Consider the following 12253-nt stretch of genomic DNA (forward strand, 5'->3'; position numbering starts at 1 on the left):
CTTGTATATTAAAAAAGAGAGAGAGAGAGAGAGAGAGAGAGAGAGAGAGAGAGAGAGAGAGAGAGAGATTGGCTCAGTGTTGCTGCAGTAATAAACACCAAAATATCAGTGCCTGTAAACAACAAAAGCTTAATTATTGTTTTACTACACATCCATTATGGGATGGCAAGAAAGCTCTGCTCATGCTTGTCCTTCAGGAACCCAGAGTGACTGTAGCCACTGTCTTGAAAGTCGCTGGTGGCCATAGCAGAGGGATTAAAGAGTTCTGTAGGGTCTTGCATTGACTCATATTACTTCTCCTCATCGCCAATGTGACTCATGTTACTTCTGCTCATAATGAATAGGCCAAAATTAGTTACATGACATTACTCAACCACAAGGAAGCCAGAAAGAGCAATTCTCTCTTGTGCCCAGGATGTCAGACAAAAGGAAACATTTCTGAAACACCATGAATGCCTAACAAAGTAGGTAATCAACAACAACAACAAAAAGTAATGAAACTATTTGTAATAAGTGAGATGAAGGGGAAAATAAAACTGAGCTATATGGTAGAAATAATTGAGGGATCTACTTAAAGCAGGTGGTTTGGGAGGTCTCTCTGAGGGAACATTTGCATTGAAACCTCAAAGGTCAGGAGTGAGCAAGAATTAAAAGAATAGTCCATACAGGAAACAACAAGCATAATGGCCCTAGGGTAGAATGAACTTGGTTTTTACTGAAACTGGCCGAAGATGAGATCTATGGGAACTAAAGAAGCAATGGAGGTAGGAGGAGCATGTCATGAAATCAGAGAGGCCATCAGGGTCAGATCATAAAGGGCCAGGAGAACCATACAAATAATCAGGCTTTTATCCTAAATGCAATAGGAAGCCAATGAAAGATCTTAGGACAAGAAGTACATGTTTGTTTTTTTGTTTGTTTGTTTGTTTTAAAATATATTTTATTGATTTTTTACAGAGAAAGAGAGAGGGATAGAGAGCTAGAAACATCGATGAGAGAGAAACATCGACCAGCTGCCTCCTGCACACCCCCCACCGGGGATGTGCCCGCAACCAATGTACATGCCCTTGACCGGAATTGAACCTGGGGCCTTTCAGTCCCCAGGCCGATGCTCTATCCACTGAGCCAAACCGGTTTCGGCAAGAAGTACATGTTTGATTTATGTTTTAAGAAATTAACTCTGGCTATATGTGGAATTTTCTGGGTGGAGACTTTCATTTGCATTCAGGGATGATTGACAGAAAAGGGTTATATGACTGCATTTCTTCTGTGCATGCTCTTACCCATAATGCATACAGAAAAACCCACAGGGAGGTCAAAACCATAATGCAAATTTTATTATAATTAGTCCAGGACCCTAGTAAGGTTGCATTGAGGTCATGTCGTTTTCCTCTGAGCTTGCATCAAGAACTGGCTCATTCCAAACTTGCCTGCTGGTGGTCTGCTGGCTGCTGGGCTGCCCATAGAGAGGGGGGTCTGAAGGTAGTGTTGGTCCAATCCCCGCCTAGGGCAGGGTCCACCCCAGCTGCTCATGTCTAACTTCCTACATAACATTTCCCCCCTCAAGTTATAGGAACCCAATTCTTTGGGGACTTTTGGGTGAAGACCAGTCCGGCTGCTTCAAGCTGATCGGGGTCATTGTGGAACTTTGGGTTACCATACTTGCTAGCTGTCTGCTGAGGGAGGTGGCTGCCGATGTCCATCCAGGGGCCCAAAATAAGAAGTCTGTTCCGAGGGAGTGAGGGCTTGGTATCCTTCAGACAGTACCACTTGGAACTGTATGGCTGCTATATGAGAAGAAATGAATTGTTTTAATAAATTGAGTAACATGGGTTCACATATTAGTAGGACTATGAAGATAATTATGGGCATAGCAAAGGGAAGCAAGAGGAAGAGAAACCAAGATTTGATATTCCAGCAGGAATCCCTAGTAGTCTGTATGTTGCTTGTCCTTTCAAGGATATCTTGTATGTTTTGTTGTATCTTTCCTGATTTATTAATATAAAGTCAACATTCTTCCTTCAGGTATAAACAGGTACCATCCTCTGCCACTGTAAGGAGGTCAAGAGCTGTTCTGCTCTGAAGGGCAACACCAGCTAATGAATCAAGTTGCTCTTGTAACATTTTTAAGGTTTCTCCTGTCTTAGAGCAAATGCTATCTCTTAGGATAAGCACTATTGGAGCCCCAGTGAGGTTTCTCCAGGGGAATGAGAGGTCCTGTTCATCTATTTAAGCGTCCTCTGGAATGGAGAGGGGAAGGGTGAGTACTATTATCCCAGGCTATGGAGATGTCAGAGATGACATAGCCTCGAGAGCAAATACCTCTCCATCCATGGGGCAAAACCAGGTAGACATGGGATCTGCAGATCCAGTAAATTCCCTTGGATGGGGAAAGTTCTCCAGTTGATTGGATGTCAGTTAACTGTGTGAGAGTGCCTTCCCCTGAGGCATGTCTTCCCCTTCCCCTGGACTTCTGATTGCGCAATCCATGTCACAGCAACAACAACAAATGTTACCCATAGGGATTACCAGCTGGGACCTCAGTTCTTTTTGTCGACGCAGAAAAGATTTTAAGGTCAAAGAAAATGAAAGTAAAGCAACATGGGATTTGTTGAAGATTTATTTATTTATCCAAGCAAGGAGTAGGCCAGTTGAAAGAGACAATGGCCCCATACTCCTGGGTTATATGGTTTAAATGAGGGATTTTCTGGGTGGAGACTTTCATTTGCATTGAGGGATGATTGACAGAGGAGGGTTATATAACTGCTAGAGGCCCCCGGTGCATGAAATTCGTGCATGGGAGGGGGGTCCCTCAGCCCGGCCTGCACCCTCTCCAATCCGGAACCCCTCGGGGGATGTCCGACTGCCGGATTGGGCCTAAACCGACAGTCAGACATCCCTCTTGCAATTCTGGACCACTGGCTCCTAACTGCTCACCTGCCTGCCTGTCTGATCGCCCCTAACCCCTCTACCTGCCTGCCTGATTGCCCCTAACTGCCTCTGCTTGCCAGCCTGATTGTCCTCTAACTGGTCCCCTGCCCACCTGGCCACCCCCTAACTGCTCCCCTGCTGGCCTGGTCGTCCCTAACCACCTCTGCCTCAGCCCCTGCCACTGTGGCTTTGTCCAGAAGGATGTTGGACACCTGGAAGATGTCTGGTCAACCCGGTCTAATTAGCATATTACCCTTTTATTAGTATAGATATTTCTTCTGCACATGCCCTTACCCATAATGCATACAGAAAAACCAACAGGGGGGTCCAAACCACAATGAAATTTTTATTATAATTAGTCCAGGACCCTAGTAAGGTCACACTGAGGTAATATTGTTTTCCTCTGAGTTTGGGCCAGGAACCAGCTGGTTCTGAACCTGCCGACTGGCAGTCTGCTGGCTGCTGGGCTGCCCATAGAGAGGGGGTCCGAAGGCAATATTGGTTGACCCCTGTTCAGGACCCCAGCTGCTCTTGTCTAACTTACTACCTAACAGAATTACTTGGAAAAGGATGAGAGTGAAAAGGGAAGCCTAGCTAGGAGGCTATTATAGTAGTGCAGACAGATAATAGGGCCAGGAAGGGTGGTGTGTGTGTGTGTGTGTGTGTGTGTGTGTGTGTGTGTGTGTGGGGTGGGGGGGGCGGGGGGGGCGAGGAGGACGGGTATTCAGTAGTGAAGATGGCAAGAAGTCAAGAATATAAGATATATTTTGAAGGACTTATTGGTGGATTGAATAAGAGGGAATGGTAGGATTTGTTTATGACTCCCATTGTCAAAGATAAAGAAAGACAGTCACTAGTTTTTAATCAGTAATAATTACTACAGTAGGGAAAAAGAGTCTACTCTGAACTGAACTCAACTTTGATTCATACAAAGGTGATTGGGTGTTTTAAAGGAAAAATTAGGGAATAGGATGAGCGGGGTCTCAGTAGAATCAGGGAAGTGAAAAAATTTAAATGGTTAGTGTAAATGGAATTAAGCCAGCTGTGTCTGCTAGTTGGCAATAATCTAAGGTAGAATTCTACCCTCCTACAAAGACTGGGAGACAGAGGCACTATCCTCAGGTGTTTCTTGGAACAAATGGTAAAAAAAAATTTTTTTAAATAACAATAGCAGCTTTGCATTTTCTGAAGTAGGAACTTTGGGGGGGGGAGGGGCGGGGAGGACAACAGTCATCTTAGTGATGTGGTCTTAAGCTGTTAGGAGCTATGTTAGTGTTTGTTCAAGTCTTTATAGACCAAGGATGAGGCCTAGTTGAGAAGAGGGCTCAAAAGAACCTGGTTAGTGTTGAGTCATGGAGAGAATCTTTGTCACCACGTTTCTGGGGTGATTGATGGTGTCAGTCACAGAGACAGGGAAGTCTAAGGAAAACTAGGTTTAGAATTTAGAGGAGACAATCCTATTTTGGGTATATTAAGTTTGAGACATTCAAATGGGTAAGAAAAATATAAGAATGGATCACATAGGAGAAGTTTGGGCTGGATCTATACATCAAGAGCTGTCTATACCATATTTTTCCATGTATAAGACACCTCCATGTATAAGACGTCGCCCACTTTTCCAACCCAAAATTAAGAAATCAATATTTAAACATAAAACAGAACACATCTTTATTTAGTAATTACCACAGGTAATGTTTACATACCAGTACTATGATATTATACATCATATCACTTTATCCAGCCTCTGTTGCATCACTGCTCTCTTCTTCATCACTATTAGTTCCAGATATATCAATTTCTTCAACTTTTATTGTATCACTGCTGTCTTCTGAGTCACTGTCTATATATGTGAGATCGTCATCATAAACTAGTGGCATTTTCTGAGCTACTTTTATTTGTGTTCTCATGGCCAACCCTTCTCTCCTCATGAAATTGAAGCACCATTTTGCCTTTCCTATAAAATCAACAATGTTCATTTCACTTGCAAACATTCTTGCCTGACATTGAATAAGCTTGGTTGACACACATAATCCACTCTGGCGCTGCTCCATAATCCAAGTCTTCAGCCTCTGCACCAAGTTTGCCCATTTTGCTGGTTTTCCTCTTCAGGCCTTCTTCTTTTTTGGCGTCTTAAGGAGTTGTTCTTCCTGTTTTCTCCACTGTCTGATCATCTACTCAGTGGAAGGAGGTCCAAATTGTCTCTCTGCAGCTCTATTTCCATGCTCTTTTGCATAGTTGATTTCATTCAGTTTGAATTTTGCAGAGTAAGACAATTGCTTACCAGTATTTATCTTTTTATTTTTTGGCATCTTTATGGGCTCAGAACGCTCAGGTCCCTGTTGCATCTACGCACTCTCCACCTCCACCTCCAATTATGGCATTAGCTGATGTCGGTAACAATAAGGCTCATGATTGGAGGAAGCCTCTTTGACAAGGTATGGGCAGCTAGCACCTTTGTGGCTCCCTCCTTGGCTGACTTCCGTGTATAAGATGCCCCTCCATTTTTAGTCTAACGATTTTAGAAAAAAATAGTGTCTTATACACGGAAAAATACAGTAACTCAAAGATCACACAGGTCAGAGTGGGAGACAGAGAAGAGATGGAGACTTGGGGATTTGCCTAACATATTCCTCCTTGAGATTTGTTTCCATCATTGTTAGTTATAAAGTTGTATTTCTAAAGGTCACAAAGTAAAATGAACAGAATAACAATGTCAAACAATTGTTAAATGTTGGAAGATTTTTCTTCAGATTTCAAACCTACCTCTATTTGCTATTTCTAAATGATAGTCCCAAAATTACATTTATTGAACACTATTATTACCCCCATTTTAATTGGAAAACTGAACATCCTTACGGGGAGGATTGTGAAGTCAGTCAGTTTGCCAAAGGTGACACAAAATAAGTAAGGGTTGGGTCCTCTATTCAAAACTAAGCAACCTGGTTCCAGAGTCTGTTCTGAACCCTTATATACTATATGGCAATAAGCATGGTAAAGTAGTTTGGTTTAATAAATAGTAGACTTTATATATCTATAATCATTCCAGTAAGAGTTTTATTGGACCTCTCTATGGTCATGTGTGCATATCTGGATCATCAGAGTTGAAGCATAATTCCCCTGGTGTCTGTGTCTCGAGGTACTAGAGACAAATTCTGGGAAGAATAGACTGGCTTCACTAGACCAGTCTTGAAGCTTCAAATCCTTAAGAACAAATGAACATAAAATATTAAAAATGCAATTGTACAGGACAGTTAGGTCTTCTGTGCCCTATGGCACCAAACTGAAATCCTAGTCATGGACATAACTGCTGTCAGGAAGATGAATCAAGTTTTCCCCCAACACTCACTAAAGTTTTTCCCTCCACAGAAATTATACATAGTATTGACATGCTAAATACATTAAGTATTAAAGAGTTCCTTGAGCACAGGAATTAGTTTATTTCATCTCTTTCTTTTTTTCTCCTTCTTCCTTAATTTATTTTTATTTATTTATTTTTTTTACTATACCCTAGCAGTCTTAGGAGCCCAAGAGATGCTGACAGCTCAGAAGAGAGGGAGAGAAAGAAAAGAAAGAGGGAACTAAACATTTCTACTGGAGACTTTCAGGTGAGCAAGATGCCTTCCAAGTTTTTCTGTTGTTTTTACTTTTTCCCATTTATGGTGTGCAGGAACGTCCTGATCCCATCAGCAATAGAGTACTCTTAACTCTCCCTTCACTCTCACGCTGGTATTCCTGTCCTCTGATGCCTGGCCTCCTGGCCCGCCCACCCCTCCCTTCACCCCTCCCTTCACTCCTCTCTTCCACCCCTCCTCCCCCCTCTCTCTCCTCCCCCCACCCCCGGCTCCGGGTTGCCGGCCTAGACACCGCGCCTGCGCACACAGGTGGCTCCGCCGGGGCCCTGGGGCGGGGTCCCAAAGCGCTAGGAGGGAAAAAGGAAGAGGAAGTTGTGGGAGGGCCCTAGTTGGGAGTGAACCGGAAGTGCAAGCGCTCCGGCTGCTTCTCGGCCAGGCGGAACCTGCTCGGCTGGGCCCGGTGGCTGCAAAAGAACTTTCTCCCGCCCCAACTGTCGCCTGGGCCAACTGCCTCGCCCTCCTGGCAGCCTCCCCCGCCTGCTCTTCTCTCCGCTCGGCGCGGCGCGTCTCCCTCTCGCCCGGCAGCATCCGTTCGCGCCTGCCACCACCTCCTCGTCTCCTGCCCGGCCCGGCGGCCCGCCCCGCTGCAGTGATGTGCGACAAGGAGTTCATGTGGGCCCTGAAAAACGGGGACTTGGATGAGGTGAAGGACTACGTGGCCAAGGTGAGCGAGCGGGCGACGAGTGGCGGAGGTGGGATGGAGCTGAGGCTGCGGGAGCCGCTGGGAGCGGGGCTGGCGGGGGCGGGGAGGGGGAGGAAGGCGGCCGGGGTGGAGGTGGCCCCGGGGAGAGGCGGCCCCGGGGAGAGGCCGTCGGGGAGCCGCCGTAACTGGAAGAAGGGTCGGCCGGCATCGCAGGGGCGCGCTCCGTGCCAGGTAACGGCGGCGGCTGCGCCCGGCGCTCCGCGCTTTCCGGGCCCTTGGGGGAGGGGAGGCGTGCTGAGCGGCGTGGAGCCTCACTTTGGAGCACTGACCCTTTGAGTTTGGCCCTCTTCCCGGCCAGAGTTACTTAAATCTTTCTTTGAATGAAGTCAGTCTCCATCTTGAACCTGCCCTTTACTGAATGAAGTGACTTAAGTGATTAGAATCAGAAGAACTTTTTTTTTTTTTAAACCGTGGGCCGTTAATGAATTTAACGTATTCAGTGACCGTGAAAAAAAAAAGGGGGGGAGGGAGGGTACCAGAAATAGCAATGGTTAAACTTAAGAAACTTGGTATCACTTCACCATCGGGTCTTAACTTTGGGTGTGGCCTTTTCCTCTACAGCAGATACTTAATTTGCCTCAAGTGGGAAGGTTTTCAGCAGGGTTGAAGATAATCTAAGCCGTTTTCAAACCAGCCTGTTAACTTTATTCTTCGTGATGCCATCTGAAATGCTTACACGGGTGATAGTCACGCAGTTTTAACCACAGTATGTTTGAGGGTAAAATCATGATGAAGACAGTTCATCTCAAAACTAAACTCAAAACACAAAACAGAATCCACATTGTGGTCGATTGGTAAAATTCTAAGCTGGCCTGTCTTTGGACCCTAAAATCGTGCCTTTTAATTATGAGAGAACTTACACACGTGATTCTGATAGGATGATCATTTAAGAAGAAATCTTCTGAAACTAAAAGTATAATTTTATTACTTACCCGTGGAGGGCGTCTTGCTCACCTAAAAGTGTGAGAACCCAGTCCAGATTTTAGTTCTTCAGAGGGTATGACCACTAACTAATGTGGTGCTGTGTTTTTGCTTCAGAGATCTGTTAGGAAGCAAGTAAGTAGAAGCAGAGTGTCTTAAACTTGTAGGCTTGTGCAAGGTAAACTACTGATAGTTTTTACTCTCTTCACCACTACAATTCAGCCTTTTTGCATGCAGCTTAGTTGTTGTTTGCAGTGGATTTTTAGGACACTATTCACCGCCTTCTCAGGTAGTGGCAGTCTGAAGCCTGACTTACTGGATATTTCAGTGTAAAATTCAAGGGGAGAACACTCCAGTCTGTGGTGCACTTTCCAGTGGCGGATACCGCAGTACTCTGGAAGTGAGTGGGCTTTGTGTTTGTGTTGTTATTGTGGAACCTTGAAATATGAAAAGTTGATAAATACTGAGCTTACACTTTCAAAAACTAGCACAATTTATGTAGTGTCTTCTTGACACTTTGTTTTTATGTTAATCGTCCTGGTCAACCTTGTGAAGTAAGTCCTTTCATTAGTTCCATTGTACAGATAAGATTACTGAGATGCAGGGTACTTAGGAAAAAAAAATTCAAAGTTACAGAGATTAAAATAATGATGCAGCTAGAACTGCTGACTCCAAAACGTAGCCTCTTTAACTGCTCCCTGCATTCTCTCATAATCTAAAGCAGGGGTCCTCAAACTTTTTAAACAGGGGGCCAGTTCACTGTCCCTCAGACCATTGGAGGGCCGGACTATAGTTTAAAAAAAAACTATGAACAAATTCCTATGCACACTGCACATATCTTATTTTGAAGTAAAATAAACAAAACGGCAAAAACACCTGCACGTGGCCCGCGGGCCGTAGTTTGAGGACCCCTGATCTCAAGTGTAGTTGCAAAGCATCTGATACCAAGATTTCTAGAAGGACATTCCCAAGGTCCACGTCCAGGCAGATAAATTGTACAGAGTTGTCAATCACACAAACACAGTGATGAAAAAATATGTGCCAGTAACAAGGGATTCGTTTATTTTCAGTTTTTTAAATTAGGTCATTATGTTCAGTTTGATTTTGGCTTTTTCCTAATGCTACGTTACTGCCTACCCTCATTAACAAAAAAGATGTGCACGGAAAGGAGAAGAGACATTCAAAGAAAAGTAAAAGGAAGTATTAAGAACTTTTTATCCAAAAAGGTTGGACTGTAATGTAATCCTATAAACAGATCATTGAGCTTTTTCCTTTCTTAGTTTTTGTTTTGTTTTTCCCCATATGGTTTTATTGATTTCAGAGAGAGGGAGAGAAAGATAGAAACATCAATGATGAGGGAGAATCATTGATCAGCTGCCTCCTGCACACCGCCTACTGGGGACTGAGACCATAACCCGGGCATGTGCCCTGACCTGAAGCAAACCATGATTTCCTCATCTGGTTCATGGGTCGATGCTCAACCACTGAGCCATACCAGCCGGGCATCCTTTCTTAGTTTTTACTGAGTAACTTGAATCTCTTAAAATATTTCTTGCTTTGTTAGTGAAAAATAACAAAAAACAAACAACCCAAACCTAACTCTTTAGTTTTTACTGACTGAGCTCCCTTACTGTACCTATTCACTCTCAAGTCTTTAGAACAGGGGTGGGGAAACTTTTTTCTGCCAAGGGCCATATGGATATTTATAACATCATTCATGAGCCATACAAAATTATCAACCTAAAAATTAGCCTGCTGTATTTGGTCAAACATTTAATTAACTCACATTATCCTAATGCCTTGGCAGGGCCAGATCAAATGATTTCTTTGGCCTTATACAGCCCTGGGGTTGGACGTTCCCCACCCCTGCCTTAGGACATGGTTTCTCCTGCTCAGAGCCATCTCCCCTGCTTATTCATTGACTCACTCTTTTTATCCACCAATTAATGAACACTTGTTACCATTTTCTGAGTTTATGTATTGTGCATTTATCTGAGTTCTATGCAAAGGAATTATATTTAAAAAAGTTGAACTTGTCTAGTTTTCCTCCTAAGGGGTTAAGAGCCTTTAAAATACTCTCCTGTGTTCTCTTGTGAAGATCTCTCATTATTAAGTGAAATATTTTAATAGGCTCCCTTTTTTAAACTAATATTTTTTTAAATCAATAATTGTATTTTTCTACCTGCTTCTGACTTTTATACAGAAATGTAAAGTATGGATAGGCATAAGTTGTTGGTTTGGGTGAGTTCCTGCACTCTGAAAAATCAGTTCAGAATTCCCAAACCATTGAAAATTGTATAGTTCTAAATGGAAAAAGAAAAACAGCATATAAAGAAAACTCCTTATTAAATGTTCATCGGTAACATTAAAACAATACCTGAAACATTTTGGCTTTTTGATTGACCCAACGACCATATTTAGTTAACTTATTGGTCCAAGGGACTTTGATGGTAAAGAAGTTAGACACAATGCTTGGGAAATTTAAGCATCTTTATTCAGCAGACTATGTGGAAAAGCTATCATACTTTTAAAGTAGTATGCAAGTAATAAATAACATCCAACACAAAATTTAGTTTATCCAATTGGAAGAGGAGTGAAAGCCAACAATAATAGATATTCATAGCCCTATTTTCAATTTATATGCTTTCTCTGAGGGACATTTTTTCCTTCATCTTCCATTTCTGCCCTTATGTTAATTTTTCCCGTTGGAATTAATTCAGCTCTTGCCTGAGCTCCAGAATGGATAGTTCTTTCTGTTCGATAAATTCTAAATTGAGGGTTCATTTTCTTTTCAAAAATTATTTCTGTGGGCTCCATTTTGACTAATGGCATCATGACCTAACCATTTATGCCCAAACTAGAAATTGGGGGTATTTTCCCAAATTTCTGAGTGGTATCAAGACTACCTTCGTAGTCTCTCTCATTCACTCCTTATTCCCCATCCTTATTGCTACTATTTTACTTTAGTTGTTGCCTCTTTCCTGCCTGGACTCTATTTTCCTTGACTAATTTTTCCCTCCTTCCTGGTCAATTCACATGTTTTAGCTGGAGTGATCTCTCTACAATGTAAATCTGGGCATGTTATCTTTTCAGCCAATCTCCCTCAGTCCCTTAAAATACTTTTGTGACCACCCCCTCTTTTTTTAAATGGCCAACTCCTCCTAAGTTTGGCATACTTGGCTGTTCCAATCTGGCCTGTACCTGCCTCTCTAAACTCTGCTCCAGACTCTGCCATGGTGTTTCTTGTACTGTATATGTGCAGTCATCCTCCTTGACCAAGTCTGCTCACCTCAATCCCTAACCCCCAACCTGGTGAGCTTCTATTTATCCTCTTATCTTAAATATCACCTCTTCCAGAAAACATTTTGACTTCTAATGGTGTGCTGTGCTTTTAGTGTTTCACTTATCAAATTACTATGATTTTGTCTGCAGGTCTGTTTTCAATTAGGCTCGAGCTTCTGGAGGGTAGATGTTACATGCTTTTTCTTGTCTGTATCCCAGTATAGTGCCAAGGAATTTCACACATTAAAAGCATATGTTCCAAGTAAGAAATTCTTCTTATTCGTCACTTAGCTATAGTTACAACATACTTCATTAGTTATATAATGATAATTACCATTGACAGGATGACTTATGTTGCCAGGTACTATAAAGTACTCTGCAAGATTTTTACCTAAGTTTTTATTTGCTTATTACCACAGCATTTCAATATAGGTAATAGTATTCCCATTTTAAGGATGAGGAGATTTAAGGATTGAATTTAGAGAAATTAAGTAACTTAACAAGGTCACTAAGTAAGTAGCACAACTGGGATTTAAACCTGAGCTGTCCGAATTTACAGCCCATATATTTTTCACCATATCAGTCTACCTTGAAATGATTATCTGGTTTCTTAGCTCACAGAAGGTTAGAATCAGCACATTAAAAAAATGAAAAGAGCTTACAAGAGGCAGGCACAAGTTATCTCTGACTATGAATGAAAAGTAGAAAAATGGCCATAATTAAACACTTTTTAATGTAACTATACTAATAAAAGGGTAATATGTTAATTAGACCAGGTCAACTG

General features: G+C 42.5%; 1 protein-coding gene across 1 annotated transcript in view; it reads left to right on the plus strand.

The window, feature by feature from the left end:
- The first annotated feature begins 6897 nt into the window (after window positions 1-6897).
- Window positions 6898-12253, plus strand: part of MTPN (myotrophin) — a 59957-nt gene continuing 54601 nt past the window's right edge. The window contains exon 1 of the mRNA XM_079786633.1: window positions 6898-7227. Within this exon, the coding sequence (XP_079642759.1) occupies window positions 7156-7227 (72 nt within the window). The 5' untranslated portion in view covers window positions 6898-7155. The remainder of the gene's footprint in view (window positions 7228-12253) is intronic.

The sequence above is a fragment of the Cnephaeus nilssonii genome (genome assembly GCF_951640355.1).
Source record: "Cnephaeus nilssonii genome assembly, chromosome: 12".
Classification (NCBI taxonomy): Eukaryota; Metazoa; Chordata; class Mammalia; order Chiroptera; family Vespertilionidae; genus Cnephaeus; species Cnephaeus nilssonii.